General features: G+C 34.0%; 1 protein-coding gene across 1 annotated transcript; it reads left to right on the top strand.

The window, feature by feature from the left end:
* On the top strand, positions 1 to 20,360 carry LOC108200647 (DNA replication ATP-dependent helicase/nuclease JHS1). Its single transcript, XM_017368868.2, has 34 exons — positions 1 to 546; positions 2,026 to 2,193; positions 2,271 to 2,489; positions 2,627 to 2,689; positions 2,873 to 3,055; positions 3,142 to 3,192; positions 3,270 to 3,331; positions 6,033 to 6,165; positions 6,333 to 6,443; positions 6,566 to 6,662; positions 6,842 to 6,924; positions 7,499 to 7,564; positions 7,800 to 7,955; positions 8,111 to 8,166; positions 8,263 to 8,320; positions 8,395 to 8,505; positions 8,590 to 8,646; positions 10,477 to 10,611; positions 10,701 to 10,943; positions 13,436 to 13,510; positions 13,674 to 13,795; positions 13,906 to 13,978; positions 14,073 to 14,177; positions 14,651 to 14,818; positions 16,380 to 16,449; positions 16,526 to 16,677; positions 17,262 to 17,339; positions 17,423 to 17,515; positions 17,752 to 17,889; positions 18,383 to 18,422; positions 18,517 to 18,590; positions 18,699 to 18,833; positions 19,363 to 19,482; positions 19,954 to 20,360. The coding sequence occupies exons 1-34, from the start codon at positions 91 to 93 to the stop codon at positions 20,110 to 20,112; spliced, it is 4,110 nt and encodes a 1,369-aa protein (XP_017224357.1). The 5' UTR covers positions 1 to 90; the 3' UTR covers positions 20,113 to 20,360.
* Positions 20,361 to 20,718: the final 358 nt, after the last annotated feature.

Here is a 20,718-nt window from a genome sequence, read left to right as displayed (position 1 = left end):
CATTTCAGTCTCTTTATAAACACACACACACACACACTAACTATACACACACAAACACAGCCTCGTCGTCTTCTTCTTCATCGCGAAATCATGCCCCCACGCAAAAAACCCGGCAGCGGCTCGAAGAAATCCAACCCGAACCACCAGCAATCGGAGCCGTCGAAGTTCGGAATCCAGCATTTCTTCGATCGCCACACTCAGAACTCCCAAAACCCTAAATTCAAACCCCCAATTGTCAAAAAACCGGATTCTCGATCAACTGAACCGGGCAAGAGCGTTTCGGAGCACCGGGAGGATGGAACCGGAAGCAATTTGGGTGTGGTGGATCGAAAACCGGGGAATTTGGGGGTGGAGAATGAGGGGGTTGTGGGAGGGAGTGGAGTGGGGCCCGGGGTTGTTGAGATGGTTGGAGTTGAAAAGGAGGGTTCGTTGGAGAATACGCCTAACGGAAAGGTTGTTAGGAATGGTGATGTGGATGAAATGGATGTGTCTCCGGAGATTAGCAAGGCGGTTTCGGCTAAACGGTTTAAGTTTTCCCCTGGAATGGTAATTCGCGTAATTTTAAGTGTTGGCGTGGTCGTGTAGATGTTAGTTCATTTACGAGAATTTGATGGTTTAATTAGGTTTGTGCGTGGACTTTGATAAATGTTGTAAGCCATTGATTTGTTTGTTTTTTCTGTGCGGAGTAGACGTGGTAAATCGTTCGTGTCTTTAGATTCATGTAGTGTATATTTGTGTTTCGTGTACAGGTGTATCCAACCCGTTTATAATTTATGTATCAAAATGCAAAACCATATTCATTTCAAAACGTGTCTTGTACTTTTGTGTACATAATTTATTATAAGTATAACAATAAAATTTAATTAAAATATATTTAAAATAATACATTTTATAAATTATATATTAAATCTATATATTTGCATATGATAGTGTACAAATTTGTCCACATATATATATTATATATGTAAATATATATTTTCTACATGAAAATATACTTATTTTCTTAAAACTTATTTATATCGTGTACATTCGTGTTGAGTCAAAAATTGATGGGTCTATCTGTCGTGTTTTTTTTGGTATATCATTAATAATATTGACTTGTTTGACTGTCACAACTCACAAGTCACAAGACTGAAACTTACACACTTCACAATTTATGAGGTTATATTTTCTATAAAAAATATGTCACAAAAATTGAATACTGAATTTTGAAGTATATTATAATATATTTATTTATTTATTTATTTCATGTACCTTGTCTCCTTTCGTGTACCCCGAGGGTAACCACAAAACCGACATTACATTTCGGTCGTGTATTTCATGTTCGTGTATTTTTGGTGTCGTGCACTCAAAATGCGAACACAAACACTAAATTTTTGTGTCGTGTAAATAATTGCCGGGTCTAGTGTGGAGCACTACTTTTGCTCCTTTAGATTGGTTTTGATAGTTTAGATTATTGTAAGGGTGTCTAGAATGTAGATAAATAGTAATATGTGGTTGGACAATGTATGTGTTCCTATTTACATTTTGAAAGTATGTGTAATATTACGAAGCAAGAAATGTTGCATACTGCTTAGATATCTGGCTTTAGGGATATCTTTATGAGGGACAGGAGTTTTGGACTATTTGCTCTAATTGAAATTGGGCTTCTTGATCCCACACATAAGTCCTTGGATAAATCCATTAAATTTCTCATACCACTTTGTAATTCATCTCAAGAGTATTATTAGTTGCCCCCATACTCTCAATGGTGTTGTTATTCCTTTAACAACTTGAAAGTGATCAAATTTGGTCCATGTCATAACTAGAAGGATTAAATTCGGATTAGAAAATCATTGTAGTGGTAATTCAAAGCAAATAGTACCGTCCCAAGCGGTATTTGTTGAACATGCGGTGTCTTATTTAGTACTACTACTATTTGTTGCTCATCTGTATAAATGTACCTTTATGGCTAAGAGACGATAATACTGTACAGTTAGGTGTTCGAGTGATTTTGACAATATTCTGTCATTGTGATTACAATAGTTGATAAAGCAAAGCCAGGATGAAGGGGGTGATGAGGTCACATGGAGAATTTCTCCTGTAAATGAGCGACTCAATGCAAAATTCAAACAGTTGCCGGGGGTTATGCGGGTCTTGGCTGATTCTTCAAGACTCAACTCTATGACTATTCAGAAATGCTCACTAGATAAGGCATGCTTTTCTTCAGCTACTTATGTGGTTAAAGATGTTGGGAATACCACTTCATAAATGACTTTTTGAACATACAGGATTCCGATGCTTCAACAGGAAAGCTTGAAAAATGGCTTTCATCCCCGCCATTGAAGGCTTTGGAAAATTCATTGATACTCTCAGATCAAACAAGCCTGAGAAATGCTAACTCTGAGCATGGTCGAACTGACTGCGGGAATGATAAGGATAAATCTGGTGCTGGAAAGAGTCAGAGTCCTTTCCAGACTCCACCATCTCTGTCATATTGCAATAATAAGGTTGTTATATGTAAAAAAATGGAGTTAGCTGTTAATTTTATTTAGTTATTTGTTAGTATTTACAAGGTAAACATAGAAGAAGTTGTATATTGTTATAAGAAAGATGTTTGGTGATAAATGGCATAAGTTATTTGCAGCCGGCAGAGGGTGTTAATTCTAATGGAGTATCTGATCAGCATGAGACACGGCAGCACAAAAAGGTCCAGAAAAGCTGATTTCTTTTGCTTATTTTGTCAAAAAATCAGTTTGATATGTTACTCTGGTTCCTTCTAGTTTCTTTTTTATATGCAGTATACTTCTTTGTAAACTTTAAGCATTAATTTTTTAAAGGGTACATGTTCACAAAGCTGTGATCTGAAAATCTCGCCTCTATATATTTCCAGGCATTGCTTGATCTTTTAGATCAAGTAGGAGATGTTCTTTCTGTTGATGAATTAGAATGTGATGGTGTGAAAAAAATTATCCCCCATGGCCTTGATGGTGAGATATGCACAGGATCTGATACTGCAGTGGAACTAACTGAGGCCAAAAGAAAACCTTCAAGTCTATGTTTCCTTGTATTAGAGGTTTGATGCATTGTCTGTACATCCTTTTCTTTTGCAAAAGGGATATATTTATTTTAAGCAAAATGTTTCATCATGTCTCTGAACAGGTGTCAGAGAAAAGGCCTCTTAGTTCAACAGGTACCCAGTTTCCTGTTAAGGTATGTATTGTACAGCCATTCTAGACCACATTTGTTTAATTTAGTATAGAACTAAATTGATTAGATGTTTCTGTCAGGTACTCCGATTACTAAATGAACAAAGTGGAGAAGAGCAGGCTGTGCATTTGTACGATGAGTGGTAAGTATTTAAAAAGGCCTTTTCTTGGGTAGGGAAGGGGTGTATAAGTTTGTTTGAAGAATATTGGCACACAAACAAAACTTTAAGTGAATAAATAATAATCTAAGATCTAGGAAGTGAGATTTTATTGATGGCTTATATGAGTATCTCGTTGTATGGTTCAGTTACCCTCCACTTTAGTTGAAGACATAAATTTCTCTAAATTCCGAGAAGCTGAGTTAGCCCCTGCACATCTCAGGCATGTCTATCATTTAGCATCATGTACTAGACCAGTAGTAGTATAAACATCTCAGATTTGCTGCTGCATTATACCTTATATGAAGTAAAAGGTTGTGATATTAGTCTAGCACTCAATTATATACACAGCCAATTAGACATAATTAAGCAGAGGAAAAGAAAGAAAGATACAACTCCTGGTAAAGAATAACTGGGAAATTTTGTAAGGTTGAAGCAAGTCATCCCACACTACAATGCCAAACTAAGTACAATCTCAAATATATTTAAGCATAGAAGTGGAGGTTTCTCTATTAAATTGATAGTGAAAGAAGACAGGAAGAGGACAATTTACCAACACTTAGGTCCTATGTTACTCGGACTCGGGTATGGAGTGTCGGACACGACACATATCCGAGTGTCGGACTTGGGAACTTTGGAATTTGGGGACACGGGGACATTGTTCTATTTTTGGACATGGCTACGGGCCTACGGGGACACATTGTAGTATACTAATAAACAAGTATGGTAAGTTAGACATCTTAACAAAAAGTAACAATAAAACTCAAATTAGACATGATTTTGTAGTGGATTTCGCAATTTAGGCGTCTTTAGTACTTTTATCCCATTCTTGCTTCTTTCTTTTTTCTCACATATTTCTTTTGAATTGTAAGTTTGACTCAAATTTGATTTTAAATTGGTCAAAGTGTCCACATTATAGTCAAAGGATCCGACACAAAATGAGTGACGTGTCCGAGTGTGCAAGTGTCCGACACGGGTACAAAAACCTAAATAGAAGAGTCGAAGTAACATAGCTTAGGTCCTATGTAGATGGAAAATTTCCATGATTACTAGTTTAATTCATCTATAAAATTTCAATTAGTTGGTTTTTTAAAATTTCTGGAGCTGACTTTACCCTCGGGATTGTTATCCCCGGTCTCTACAACTGTGACAATGTGTCTTGCATTGTTACATCTCAAATCCATGCCACACACTGGGGGTGATTCAAAGAGTATGATAATTTCATCCGGAAGAATAATTGCTTATGCCATTTGGATCTTCTTTCATGTCGTGGATGCAAAAGTCACCTGGGATCGATTCCTCAAGTTCTTCACTGTCCTATACCGTCAGTTACATTTATATCCAATCTCCAGGGTTACACTATGTTGCAAACAGTTTCAGTAATTGTTTGTCACCAAGAAGTACCAAAATAACCTAAAACCCAAGTTACACAGGCTCGATTATAACAATCTAACATGGATACATGGCCAAGTGCAGGACTCAACAATTTTTTTAATATTTTTTTATTACAATTTAAGAAGGAAGAAACATGGATATACGTACAAGGAAAGTTCACACTTTACAAAATTCCTTATTTCACAGTTATGGTTTTTCTTTTTAGCTGGAGGAGAAACAAATGAAATTTGGAAAGTTCAGCAAGAAGCCATAAAACAAAAAGCGCACACATCAGTACAGTAACTGCTTAAATAATCGAGCATTACTATGCTAATATTGGCCATTTCGCTCAAATCAGTAGCCCATATGCATAGCCGTAGTTCAACTTTAGTTGGTCCAGTTTTATGTTTGAGTGGTGCTATATATCACTGCCTAAGTGTGCGGAATAAGTTTAAATCTATATTTATGTAACAGAGTTAGAATTCTGTTTTTACTTGGTAAGTTAGATATTTCCTTCAGTATCCATATTTTTTTCTAGCAAAGTATTTTCTCTTTCTCATTTCTCATTATATCAAGTCATATAAAGTGTTATTAAAAGAAAGACAAAAAAAACAACCTGCATGTGGGTGTAAAACCTCTCAATTTTATACACATTAACCTAAATTTATATAATAGGCTATAGAGAGTTAAAATCTGTACATCACTTCTGATTTTTATTGTTAACTAAGAATTTACTTGGTAACGAAAAAGCATTTAATTGAATATGATCATATGAATTAATAAAAAACATTGAAGTGAATATGATTATATGTATCTGATTTATCAATGTATGCAGAGACGGAGGGAGGGGGGGTCGAGGTTTGTGATTTTTTTTCACATGTAGTACTATACTAAGTATATTTGTTTAATTATTCTATGTATAAATTATTACAGTGTTGTTTGTTACAAAAATATAAAAAGCCCAGCACTGGAGACATATAATTAGTTTGGATTTTGGACAAAATTATCCCTCCCTCCCTCTCTCTCTCGGTCAACATGGAACGCTATGTGTTTCTAGTTACAAGCAATAATCCTCATAATCACTCTGAAAACGACTTTGCAATTACTGGGGAATCAAGTGCAAATACACTGCCTAGTATTTTGTAGTTTAATGGACATATAACATTTTTTTAGTTTAATTAGTATGTATGTTTAGGACCCCCCTGAAAATGATCCTGCCTCAGTCACTGAATGTATGAGTGACATAAAGTTTCAGTAACGGAAAACACAAATTGGTGTTCATGAGAGTAATATTTACTTACTCTTTTTGCAGGTTCTGTAGTGTTATTGAACCAGGAGACACAGTTCAAGTCATTGGGGAATTTGATGAGCAGGGCAAGTGTGACGTTAATCGTGACAAAAACTTTCTAATTGTTCATGCTGATATTCTAATGTCTGGGACTCGGGTAAGTTGATCAACCTTTCTAATGCTAAGTTTCTTGTTTTTTTACTTAAATAATTTCAATGGTAGTGTTTCATCTGTCCTTTAATTCGCCTTTTAGTCATCTGTATCTTTTTGGCATTGTGTTTAATTTTATGACTGTTCTCCGTAAATTTAAAATATGTTTTTTAGGTTGCTGGTAGTTACAACTGTACACGACGTGCTGTTCTGGATGAGAGGTTAAAATGTAACGAGCATTCAATTGCAGCATTGATCGGTACCTTACTTCATCAAATTTTCCAGGTTTTTAAGCTTCATTCTTGTTAAGTCTAATTTGCAATATCTTTCTTTGACTGGAGCAAGCTTCTATCTATTCAAGCATGTAAATGCATTGTATATATAACAGACTAGATATTTGTTGCCAGGCTGGGCTTATTCATGAAAATCCAACAAAAGAATACTTGGAGGGATATGCAAGGATAGTGCTTCAGAAGAACTTTGAAAGCTTGTATGCATGTGAAGGTGCAATCATAGAACTGGTCTTCTATAGTAGTACCACCTTCTCAACTGCAGCATCACATATTACATCACTATGCTGAACTTTAAAACCTAAGCTTTCATGTCAGCAATGGGTCTAAACTTCCAACATAAGGTGTGAAATATGCAAAATTATTGACTTCTTCCTTTGCCAAACATTGCAGCAAATGATGCTGATACTCACAAGACATTGATTGAAGCAATCCCAAAAATGTTAAACTGGATCCTCCTCTTCAGGGATTCAAAGGTGCAATTTAGATTTTTAATAAAAAAAGTTCCGCTATTCTTCAATGGCTAAGTAGCTGTGAGTGCCTCCATCCATAGTCGACACGAGTTTTATAAGTCAGCATACGTTGACTGTCAATATCCTCTATTAAGTTGAAATGCTGGACTGCTAAAAGACACACACACAGAACTGTACTCTTATCAGATCAGTTGCCCTTATGTTACAAATTAACCCTTTCTATAGTCACCACTAATACAATTCTGTGTTTAAGTTTAGTTTAGTTAAACTTCTGGTAACAATTGTAAGAACCAATCTGTCCGGTAGTACATTTATGGATACTCACAAACGAGAAGAATATATTCTTTGTGTACAACTAAATTTTGCAGTTTGCATTATTCATTTTAATTTATACTAAGATACTAGCTAATTCTATGTAGCATGACCTTTCATCTCAATATTAAATATCTAATATCAAGTCACACATCCATTATCCTTTATTGCTGTCAAAAGTGCTTTACATTCATCACACCGTGTTGCACCTCTAATAAGTATAGGTGGAATATAATTTGCATGTGATTATGTTTGTACCTTGCAGGGTTCCAGAACCCCTAGTGTTGATTTTGGAACTAATGACGGACTGAAGAAGGTCAAGATATCCGAGGTCAGTTCTCCTGGATGGTCTCAGTAAAAATTATACATAACTATCCATGTTTGACTAAGTAATATATTTTATTTCCATCTGGATGTTTCATATCTTGAAAGTGGTTTAGTACCTGGTTTAACAATAACTTAGGAATACTATGTTAATGACAGTTTAGGTATCAATGTATTAGTTTGCATACTTGATTAGACATGCAGTTTCTTACTGAATATTATAAACTAAAATTCACATGTAGGTAGTTGATATCGAGGAAGTGGCATGGGCCCCAAAATATGGTCTAAAAGGAATAATTGATGCTTCACTCCGAGTAAAATTTGAATCAAGTGCCGGTGAAAATTTCGAGAAGATCATGCCTCTTGAGTTCAAAACTGGAAAAGCAACTACAGGCCAGGCAAGGTTTTTAGTATGAAAGATGTTTTTCTGATGGATGCCAGTACCATCCTTGGTCATCCATCTCTAAGTATCTTAAATGCAAATCTTCATCTGTTTTTTCATCCCTTCTCTTGTTATATTTGTGGCATTTACTCATACTCTGTCAATATGCAGACAGCAATGGAACATAATGCGCAAGTGATGTTGTACACTCTCCTTATGTCAGATAGGTATGTACACAGTAGCTCACTTCTTTACATTTTGATTAGCAATACTAAGAAAACTGTATTTTAGTGTTCTTATCTTTGTAATTCATGCATATGCAGATATGATGAGAGTGTTGATTCTGGCTTCTTGTACTATCTCCACACGGACCAGACACAGGTACAACAGTATGGGTTTTTTTTATTCATCTTGCGTCTCTTTTATGTAGTTGAGGTTGACCATAATCTCTGCAGGGAGTTGTTGTTCGAAGATCTGACTTGGTAGGCTTAATTATGCGTCGTAATGAACTCGCTGATAGTATATTAAAAGCTACAACTACACAGCGACTGCCACCAATGTTAAAGGTTTACCCTAAATGATCATTGCTATATGAATATATTCTTAATATGGTTCTGTATCTAAAGATGTACTGATTACTTTACATGCAGAATCCAAACATGTGCAAAAGTTGTCGACACCTCAATGTTTGTACAGTCTACCATAAGGTAATCTTTTAGTTTGTAGGATTCAAAACTTGTCTATGTTTCTTTCCCGATAGCTGTTTAACCAATGGCCCTGTCCATAAAAAGGATCTTATCTTCTCTTCCGTTTAATATATTGTACATCTTGTACACATTGTACCTCACAGTAGTTATTTGTATATAATTGCTTCCTTTATAAAGTGTTGTACAGTGGGTAATTGAGTTCATTAAATAGAGCCAACAGTGTTATAGTTGTATAATCTGAATGAGAACAAAATATGTACAACTGACTTCAATTTGTTGTCTTTCTTGTACACATTGTACCTGACAGTAGTTATTCGTATACAATTGCTTCCTTTAAAATGTGTTGTACAGTGGGTAATTCAGTTCATTAAATAGAGCCAACAGTGTTATAGTTGTATAATCTGTATGAGAACAAAATATGCACAAATGACTTCAATTTGTTTGAAGCTTTACATTGTCCATATCGACACTGGAGCTGTTTCATGCTAACATGTCATATAACATCCTCAATAGTAATACTAGTAATGATATAAAGCTTATGCAAGGTCTTGGACCATATTCAATGCATAGAAGTTGAAGCTTTCCATGGGTTTCACATTTTATCTAAAGCAAGCTTCCATAGAAATATTAATATTTATAATAGCAGGTCCACAAAGGTGATACGACCTTTTGAAATAATTTTAGATGGCAATACCTATTCTGTGTCCTAAGTATTGAGATCCGCCTGTATGTTATATATATTCATAGTTTTCTTTGAGTTTATTTTTACAATATCGTACTTAGTTGAGGACATCACATACTCGCACATGCCATGGCATAGAATGCCTTGGCTTAGCAACATATTTATGTTGCAAATAATATTTGATATACAGAAGACGAGTGGGATGCCCAGTTTAGACAATCAGTGTTTGGTATCTGTATAGTTTTGGCCCTGTTTACCTGAGTTGGACTAGCTAATCAGGAGAACTTAAACAAATAAGCTCTTGTTGGCATCATTTTTAGGATTGTTAGTCAGTCATATTTTAGTCTTTATAGCAGTTATTTAATCATGGATGTACTGAAAATTTATTTTTTCTAATTGTATTTTATTAATAGTCTATAGATTTGATATGCCATATCACAGGAGTAAATTATAAATTTTCAATATTGTGATTCGTCATCAAAGTACAGAGATTGATGATTTCCACAACTCTTGTGCTGATTAAGTATTGTATCACATGGAGCAATTTTATTAATTATGACCGTAAGCTTTTAGGGAATATGAAGGATACCTGTTCAAATGCTGTACTCATTATGCTTTAAATGATTTTGAGAAGCCTCTGACTAATGTTAGGGTGAGTACAAGCTCCATAATTTCAATTCTAGATACTTCATGTTTATTGTGGGAAGGTGTTGTTAGTTATTTCATCGTAACAATGCTTTGGCCATTTGGTCTCTAAACATTAGATGGATAGGCTGTGCCGGATGCAATTGATTGGAAAACTTACCTTGTTTTGCTGGAAAATTTATTTACGAATGCTAAGAATATAAGAATATTAAACTAAGAGAAGGTATCTTACGTAGATTTCTATTCACTCCTAGATGAAGCTATAGTATCGTCTCACCATTAAATGTTGCGATAAATGATGCTGCTGTAATTACAAACTGCATTTACTTTTCTGTTTGAGATGTAATTAAATTTCTTTTAGTACCAATCCAGGATCCTCAGATAGAAACAGATGCCAGCAAGTTGCACCTAAACCAACATATTGTAACTGTTTAAAGTATTTCAGACACTTAACTTCAAATTGATTAAATTAGTACAAGATACTAATCCAAATATATTTGTAGGCACAAGGAGGAAATGCAGATGGCAGTGGGCTGGGAAGTTTGTTCGATTCTCTTGTTGGCCACTTAACTAGTTCACACTATGCTTTCCTTAAAAAATGGGACAGACTAATCGATTTAGAAGCTAAAGAATTGCAGGTTAGCATTTATTTTCTTGTTATGCATACAGTCAAAGGATTTTTTTATTAAGAATGTTATTCATAATTTCTGGTCATTTTACTTGTCAGGATGCCAAAAGAGACATATGGTCTTCGCGTTGTTCGAACAGTGGACGTTCTACTAGTTGCCTGTCCCCTATATTTCTTGAAACCTCTGTTAAAAAAGCCTCATTGGCAAAGATTTCTCAAGGCAACAAGTTTGTTTATTGTTTCTTACGTCAAAAATCTCCTTTGCTTGATGGTCAAAAAGATGAAGGAGAATCTGCATCAGTGAAAGATGCAACTTGTTCACTTAGGAGCGGGGACTATGTGGTACTTATTACATATCAGAGTTTATATAACTACTGTCATATATGTTTTACATGCCACCATTTGACTATAGCTGCAATATATTACTTAGTGTTTCACGCAAGCATATCTTCTAAAATTGGTATACAAGAAGAGCACCTCAAATTTCTCATGTGGCACGTCTTACTGTTGATTGATTGCCTTTAGAATTATATGTGCTATATAATAGAACACATTTTTTTTTATCTAGTTTTCATGTTCAAAAGTAAATACCCGTTATAAAGACCCATATTTTTTACATATAACACATGCCCAAATCGTTATTCATTTTTCATTTCATAATGTCCACAACCAAGTAACCTCAAAAATCTAGAAACTCCACAAACCTTTAAGATTTACTATGTAAGTGTACTAGATTTACTAAATACACATATAGATTCACCATAGAATTTGAACGTAAAATATAAGTACAATTCACTATAAAACATAAGTATGATCCCTTAATTTTAGACTTCCTTGTTTTTATTGAAAAAATCAACAAATAGGTCATGTTTCGTTACAGACTATAATAACCTACGGATCACGTGAACCTACAAGATCCACTAAATAAATCGACAAGGTTCACAAAGAATACAAATGAAAATATATTATAGAATTTCGAGAGTCTTAGAGTGCCCGGAGTGGTGGGAAAGGTCCTTCTAGTGTTTAAAGAGGTCTAGAGTTTAGTTATTAATCCCTAGCCCCTTGTACTTAGTTGATATATACGGAGAATTCCTTAATTGGAGAACTCTGGACAGCTCTTCTTATTTTGCAAAATTTATCATATCTTTTATTCAAAATATGTATTCAGTAAATCAAAACACAATCATAAGAAAAAACTTGCATTTTGAAATTTTTTTTATGAAAAACTATCTACAGAACACTTGCATGTTATTTACTGAACATAGTAATTTTATAATTCGTGTTCTATAAAATTCATGACATTAGTCATCAAAGTTTGTTGTTTTATGCGAGAGAGATAGAGGGGGGGGGGGGGGAGATAGAGAGGGAGGGGAGGGGATAGGAGGGGGAGGGGGGAGAGAGAGAGAGAGAGAGAGCAAGCGAGGGAGGGGGAGGGAGAGAGCGAGAGAGGACAAATGAAAGAGCATATGTCCTGTAACATGTTGAGTTTATATTTCATAATATTTTATATGCAAAACATATTTAATATCAAATATTTATTAAATTAATTAATACTTTATATGTAATATTTTATATGCCGAACCTTTTGGTAGAAAATATGGGTCTCTAATTAGCGCTCTCTACAAAGTCCTTCATTGAACTTAACCCTATATATATGGTCCTACTCCAATACAAACTTATTTATCATAAAAACTAGAAACTAAATTAGAAAAATTCTAAATCACATTGAAATATAACACATATGTCATGCAAATTGATCGTTGGGAGATAAGAAAAATACATTAAAGTCAGATTTCAAAAAAAGCTCACCAATTGATAGGAAAAATCATATTAGAAACGGAGGAGATTATGTGGGATCATGTGTAGGTGGGTGTATTTTAATTGTGTCGAAGGCCTATCTGGAGTTTTGGTGAGGCTCTAGCGGGCCCGGGATGGATTGAGTGGGGGCGAGTGTGGGCTCTAGGTAAGTGATGATATTTAGGGGGTGGGTGATGACATATAGAGGGTGGATGATGTAGTTTAGGGTGGTTTTTCTTTGTTTGTATTTTAGTGGATTGTATTTGAGTAATTGCCCCATATATATATATACACACACATATATGGGGTCCTTCTCCACTAGAAACAAAATTAAAATAGAAACTCAAATGAAAAAGTGACTAATTTCTAAAGAGAATATCACTTAGTTTTATTGGTTTTTAGTTTTTATTTAAGGGTAGGTTTGTATTGGATCACTAGCCTATATATATATATATGTATGTATGTATATATATATACATAATATATATATATGTATATATATATATTAAACTGGAAAAATTGTATGATTCGATAAAACAACTAATGTTTTTGAGAGATTGTTAGGAAGGGTTTATAGTAATTTGAGTCTGTGTATAGATTGATAACTGATTTTATTATTTGTATATGTTTCCAAATATTATACTTATACAACTATATTATAAGCATTTCAGTTTGAGTTGGACTATTCTGGTTTATTGTAAATATGCTGTAATATTTAACTCATTGAAGATTGTTATTAATTGTTGCATCATGATTTAGTTGTAATTTTGAAGGCTTTTGCCTCATGTCATCCTGTATCCTTTTTGAATCTTTAAATTACAGCTACCTTTTCATCGTCTGTTTTTCAAGCTATTCAAAAACCTCTCCTCTGCTTGACCCTTCACACAAGCACAGAGTTGTCTTTTTGTCTGTCATTATCGTGTTCAAGTAGTAAGCATCCATGGTTGTTAGCTCACAATCTTTTAGCTGTTTGAATTATTACATCCTTTCATCTTTTATATGTAGAATTGACAATATTTTATGTGTCAAATATTTAGATTCTAAGCACTGAACCTGGGCATCTAATAGTTTCAAGCGGGGTCATAATGGAGATCTGTCCTTCCTATGTTTCTGTAAGATTTCAAGCCAGCCCTTGTTATTTTATACCACATGAAGTTCCAAATGTTTTTGACGAACACCTTCCTAAAGAATCTTTAAATTGACTATCAAAATACTGCACAGAAGATATCTTGCAGATTCTGGTTGTTTTATTTTCTTTTTCTTTTTCATTTATAGGTCTCTTTCTCAAAGCGCTTACGACTTCCAAGGAGTAGCCCTTCGGCAGCTGGAAAAGATCTCTGTCAGGAGGTCTGGCGGATTGACAAAGATGAAATTATTGCGTCATTTGCAGTTATGAGGTATATGAAAATTTAAAATCATCTCGAAGGCGTCTTTATTGTTTTAATTTATCATTTGCCAGTATCAGCCAAAGTAAAAAGATATAAATTGCATTTTCTTGGTGGCTAAGGTTCAACATTGTGCAACTCTTTCTACAATATGAATGGAATTCTCATCTTAGGAGGATGATTGTTGATCTCGAGGTAAATACTCAGTAAATTTGAGTAATAATAAAAATTACATTGCTTAATGTCTTTCTGATCTTGTAGAATCTGTTTGCTTGTGTTTGTAAATCAGGCTCCAAGATTTGACAATGGCTGTTTATTTACTCAAGATCCTGCAGTATCATACATACGGTCAGAAGAAACTTTGAACGATGATCAGCGGAAAGCCATACTCAAGGTTTTATATTTGCTAGGGTTCCTTATTTCCATTTAAACTACGTACGAGCTTGGTAGTGAATGTGATGGGATAAAATAAATTAGTACTAAGGAAATTTAAACTAATTCTTTCACACTTATACATAACGTTCGTTTCTCAGCTCATTCTGTTTCCTAAAGTTTGAACTAACCTTTATTCAGATGTACAATTTAATGCATATTCCTTTCTCCAACTCATGTTATTCAAAAATTTATCATGAAAACTTTTTTATCAGCTGATTTACTTTCATCTCCTTTCATTTCCTCATTTTGCCCACCTGTAACATCCTTCAATATTTCCTTTTATTACTTTCAAACCAACCAGATGCAGCTTTAGAGGCCAAATCACCAAGACAACTAAGTATCTATTATTCTCATTATGTTCTTTACTTACTAGTTATAGTGACAATGCTTGTCTAGTTATAGTTTGTATCTTCAAACCAAATTCAATTTCAGATACTAGCTGCAAAAGATTATGCACTCATTTTGGGAATGCCTGGAACCGGAAAAACATCTACCATGGTGCATGCTGTAAAGGCATTTCTAATGAGAGGTTCTACTATTTTGCTTACATCCTACACGAACTCAGCCATTGATAATTTGCTTATCAAACTGAAAGTCCAGGTAATCTTCATCCTTCACACATATTCAAACGGTGATATGGTGCAAAATAACACCAGTGCTCAGATTCTTGCATGTTAGTGAAAACCCAGTATTTCTTTGTACCACAAAACAAAGTTTCTAGAAAAAAATATCAACTAATCAACAATGATTACTAAATTTATATTTTACAATATGAGTAGATAATTACAAGCCTTTGCATGTAGAGACAAGTTCAGTGTTGTAGGTGACCACATTAAGTGTCTCACCCGGTGAGTACCAATCCTGTAGTCTTGAGTCTTGACAGGGATCTGGTCAAGTAGTAAAGTATGTTGTTGAATAACATTGGTCGTTATGCCACCAATCCACTAAAAAAGGAGGCTCTGGAAGCATCTTCTCTCTAACAAAAGTGAAGAGATGAACTTTATAATTTTTATCAAATTTGGACCTACAGAGGTGAGCTAGACGACAGGGAATCTGAAAACAAGCAAGACGAATGCTAAATCCATGAAAGGAAAACAATTTTAGTCACTTGGGATTTAAAAAAAATTGGCTAGTATCAGGGACTTAATTATTATGGTACACTGTTTTTGACTGCTGGATATGCCGCAAAGTCCAAATATTTGTTTTTTTTTAAATTCTTCTTTTCCATTCACTTTACTCTAAAATGCAATGAAAACAATATTACTTTGGGAGGATGCGATATACTCTTAGATCAGATGATTTGCTTTTATACAATCAATATTATTCACTGGACATCTGTTTTTGTAATAATAAACTAGTCATCCAACATCATTTAGGTCCCTTCCACTACTCATCCATACACATGCTTAAATCTGCATTTAAGAACCAGGGTGTTGTGTGTTTCATTGCTTGATTCATGCATTATTTCAATCTCTTGTGTCTACTCAGTAGTCACTAGTCATTACTCATTTGCGGGTACATATTAGTATAGTACAATAAGTCATATATACACAATTATACACGGATTATTGTTGACGAGTAATATTTTCACTACCATTGTACTCTTATAAAGGGTTTCCTTGAATCCAATATGTGTAAGCAAGTACCGCAAAAATCACCCGATAATTCAATTATTGATTATCATAGTTGCTGTCTTCTCTGTAGCTCAGCAACTTTAGCTCTCTTTATCAATCTAGCTCAATTCCTAGGTAGATAAAATACAATTCTCTTATAGTTCTACAAATTTGTGATGTTATATTTTACATATAAAGTGGTGGATGAATTACCAATGATAGACCTTCATGGAACTTGTATGGTCATTATTTGTTTGCATATTGTAGGTGATATTAATGAGATAGTGCAGTATATATGTGCTTAAGTGCTATTTATAGCTAAGAGTGTAATGATTAAGTTCGAAGATGGCCACCTGGTTAGTCTTTCTATTTTTTAAGACTGGCCTAACTAATGGAAACAGATTATCATATAATTACTACCAATGCAAGATGTAAACATCATATCGTGAAAGCCTTATATATATACACACTTTAGTACTGTATGGAGATTGACTGCATCACTCTATAGGTATGTATCTTGAAATTTACTAAATAATAAACTACCACAGGACATTGATTTTATACGCATTGGCAGATATGAAGCTGTGCATGAAGAAGTTCGTGGGCATTGCATTACTGGTTTGGTCTTACTTTAACCACCTCTTTTTCTTCTAGTTGGTTCATTACTGATTTCTTGTATAATTTTTGAATACAGCAACAGATATGAACAGTATCAAGGACATTAAGCTCAGGGTGGATGCAGTCAAAGTTGTTGCAGTTACTTGTTTGGGGATAAACAGCCCTTTGCTCGCCAATAAAAGATTTGACGTATGCATCATGGATGAAGCTGGACAAACCACACTTCCAGTATGTACTCTATATGTTGGTTTTTGTTAAGATGTGCAGCATGGATCTTATATTTTAATACTCGCTGATATTACTCATTGTCTAAGAAGCATGAATGCGGGTATGCAGTACATAGATATGGGGATTCGACAAATCCAAAAAATGGGGATTTAGTTGTGGGGATACGACAATTATAAATATAAATGTATATGTGTATATATTTTGGGAAAAGTTATATGGAGAATTGGAGACCACTTTTTATTGGAGACCATATATGTACTGCAAGCAGATCATGTTTTGTGTAATAGTATATTTTGTAATGTTCTGCTGACTGAACATATGTAGTCTCTAAACTCTCCAATAAAAAGGTGGTCTCCATAGAACTCAACCCTAATAAAGCTGTATATGCAGATTCACCACTGTTACACATTTAATATATACAAATATCATATACACTTAACATTATGCATTATAGTAGTAGTGCATGCACATCATAGTTTTGTACTCCAGTATTACATTCCTCGTCAACTTATCATGTTTAATGCATGATAATGCTTTGATCAGTTAAATTTTTGTTGATGTATCATGCACTTCTTTCTTGACAGGTTGCTTTGGGGCCCTTGATGTTCGCGTCCAAGTTTGTCCTGGTGGGTGACCATTACCAATTACCACCACTTGTTCAGGTAATTCTTATTGCGGGTGCAGTTTTGTCCCCCTCCTAATACTGCAATAATTGACTAGAACTTAATGGTCTTTCTAATGTTAGAGTGTTGAGGCTCGTGAAAATGGGATGGGTCAAAGCTTATTTTGCAGGCTTTCGGAAGCACATCCCCAGGCAATTTCAGCTCTGCAAAGCCAGGTAGCATTTGAGAACTTTTTTTACTCTTTCTGTACTAATGATACGACTTGCCTATAAAAAACACATGTCGTACTTTTTCCTAGACTTCTCTCTTGAGAAATTAAGGTTTATCATATAGGAAACATTTGGATGTAAAATTCTGAATGATCAATAGATATTTTCAGAGCTTTCAAAATGTTTGTTACCATAAGAAGGTAAAGTATGATTTTTATAAAAAAATTCATTTTCATTTGCAGTACCGTATGTGTTCAGCAATAATGGAGCTATCCAATGCCTTGATATATGGAAACAGATTACGTTGTGGTTCATTAGATATAGAGAATGCCAAATTAAAGTACACAAGTTCAATACGTGTGTCATCATGGCTTCAGGAGGTAATGTATAACTGCAGTGCAATAAGTATTCGTCGATATTGATCTTTGTGACCTTTTCTATTTCTAGATTTCTTTGGTGAGTAATCCCAGTAGTATTAAGGATATCTGTATAATATATATAATCAAACAAATATATAACAATGAGAGAGAAGTAGAGAACATGTCTGTGCTCTATATAAATTGCATGAATAAATGCGTTTTTCTTCTGTTATTAAGTTAAGATAAGTGCACGATGGCAAAAACTGGTAAAAGTAATAGAAAAAAGGAATCTGCATATAAATTTCATAATGTTAGGTCATTAAATTAATCATATATCATTTAATTGATCTTGAAAGTAATAGAAAAAAGGAATCTACCTGACTGACTCCATATTAGAGGATATATGATTTATTGATCTTGTGCATTTTTTTTGTTCTTTTTTACACTGAGATATGTCAAAAGCTTATATAAAGAATTACATGACGTTAGTTCTTTTTCTTGTTCTAATCTTCAGGTGTTAAATCCAGATAGACAAGTAATATTTATAAACACAGGTCTGAAAAATTTTACTCTGTATTTTCTCTCTATCAGTTGTGAATCGTTGTTTAGATTCATACTTGTTCTGCTAACTTTTCACCCTATATATAGATTTGTTGCCTGCTTTAGAGGTTAAAGACTGCAAAACAGTGAATAACCCTGTTGAAGCTCATATAGTCTCGGAGGTCTGCTTTTACCTCCTTTTGCCTCAGTAATTTTTGGTTTGTTAGATCACTTATAGTTATTTATTTCTTACTAATGGTCTTTGGATGCTTCTGTTGTCATATGTTCAGGTCACGGATAAATTAGTCGCCAGAGGTATTCAGGGAGAAGATATTGGAATCATTACCCCCTACAACTCTCAAGCGGATCTAATCCGGCATTGCATCTCTACTTCTGTAGAGATTCACACTATTGACAAATACCAGGTTATTCTTTAAAAAAGCCTTGCTTATGCCCTTGAATATTGTATTTGCGAACTGCAAAATTCAAATTTTACTAAAAAGTCTGGTGAAAAAACTATGTTTTCTGATGCATCTCATCAAACTACACACCCACTCTACTTTTTTGCTTTAAAGTTTATCTCTTTTATTTTTTATTTGCAATTTTCTTTCGTAGATTATCCATTTTCTTACTGCTAATTGGATATCTATATCTTGGGTAAAAAATGTCTATGTTAGATAGATTTTTTTGACAGTGTTTGAATTAACGAACATTTCTAATTTACATGTGGTGAGATCTTATTAACGAAGACAGATTAATATCCTTCAGTTGTACCCTGTTTGTCGCAACAATCACTTTTACTCTGAATTTGTTATGTATTTATCTCACTTCAAAATCCTGCTCGTAGTTATTTATACTATTCAACGGAATACTATTTAACAGAATTCGATTGTTTTGAAATTAGTAGCATGTAAATTTTGCATTGCTTTTGAATTCCATTTCTTGATCATACAGGGAAGAGATAAGGATTGCATATTGGTGTCCTTCGTGAGGTCCAGCAAAAATCCAAGAAACTGCAATTCTTCACTACTTGGAGATTGGCATAGAATTAATGTGGCCCTGACCCGTGCAAAGGTTTGTCTTTCTGTATGTCAGTAGCTATGTTTTTTCAATTTAATTAGGCCTCATGACTTGCTAGGGAAATTGTTTGCCAATAAAATTTCTGGCAATACTAAGAAAAGTGGGATTACAGTATCGATAGTATTTAGCATAAATTATTTAGGTCAAGTTTCATCCCTTTACAGTGTACATACATTACTGTAACATCCCGTAAATATTTTGCCAGTAGTGTGCACAAACCTAATGAAGGAACTAGCTCAGTAACAATAAATGCTCAGCAATGTAGAGATCCAGTAATTAGGTCTGCTGTAGTGCTATATAATATTTCTTCTAGAAATATATTACAATAAAATATATTTCTGAGAGCACTGTAATACCATACAAATTATGCTTTTGTTGGCTTTAGAGACTAGCAAACTCTTACCTCAAACTTGGATAACTGTACTACAGTAAAATTTGAAATCTTTCTTCAACGTTTTTGTTCAGAAAAAGTTGGTCATGGTGGGATCATGCAGAACTCTTTCGAATGTACCATTATTAAAGCTTCTACTCGAGAAAGTTGAAGAGAAGTCGGGCGTTTTAGATGTTTCCAGTAATGATATCAATTACAAAGTAGAGCTGAGGAGATGTTCCAAAATCCTGTAGATACTGTATTGCGGCTTTATACTCTTATTCTTATTATTTGTAGTTCAAATTTTGTGAATATTCAAGTTCTTAGTAGTTGTATATAGAAAAAAATCCAGCACAAGGACTTGAGTTGCACAAGATTTGTATAACAGGCGGAGATATTTTTGAACAGCTGCTATGAAGAAAGATCCCAGGAGCATCTTCAGGCTATTTAAATAGATTCTTAATTTTAAATTTTAAAAATGTGAAAAAATAGGATTTCAATAGATTCTTAAATCATAGCTAATCCATTCCCCAGTCTCTATCTTTTGTACAATTGCACTCTTTCATATACTCTTCATTATCTTTTGTTAATAGATTTTCAATTTAATATTATAATAAAATAGAGATAAAAATAAAAATAATAATTATTATTATTTTATTTTTCAAAAATTAAATTATTTATCATATATCTAGAAAATTTCATAGGAACGTTCTGAATTCTGATGCTCAAACAGCCTTATATCACTTTATCTGAATTTGCTTATTAATTTATTTATATATGATAAAAAAGTTTGCTTATCAAATGAAAAGGTACATTTTATGCATGTTAATTGTTAACATATATTCAAAAGTTAAACTTCA

The sequence above is a fragment of the Daucus carota genome, chromosome 9 (assembly GCF_001625215.2).
Source record: "Daucus carota subsp. sativus chromosome 9, DH1 v3.0, whole genome shotgun sequence".
NCBI classification, from domain to species: domain Eukaryota; kingdom Viridiplantae; phylum Streptophyta; class Magnoliopsida; order Apiales; family Apiaceae; genus Daucus; species Daucus carota.
Note: the sequence above shows the minus strand (reverse complement) of the source record. Positions and strands in the feature narration are given on the sequence as shown.

Coding starts and splice junctions, on each gene's coding strand:
- LOC108200647 (XM_017368868.2), top strand. CDS start 91: ATGCCCCCACGCAAAAAACCCGGCAGCGGCTCGAAGAAATCCAACCCG. Junction 3,193..3,269: donor GTACCCAGTTTCCTGTTAAG/GTATGTATTGTA, acceptor TGTTTCTGTCAG/GTACTCCGATTACTAAATGA. Junction 13,796..13,905: donor GCGTCATTTGCAGTTATGAG/GTATATGAAAAT, acceptor TTGGTGGCTAAG/GTTCAACATTGTGCAACTCT.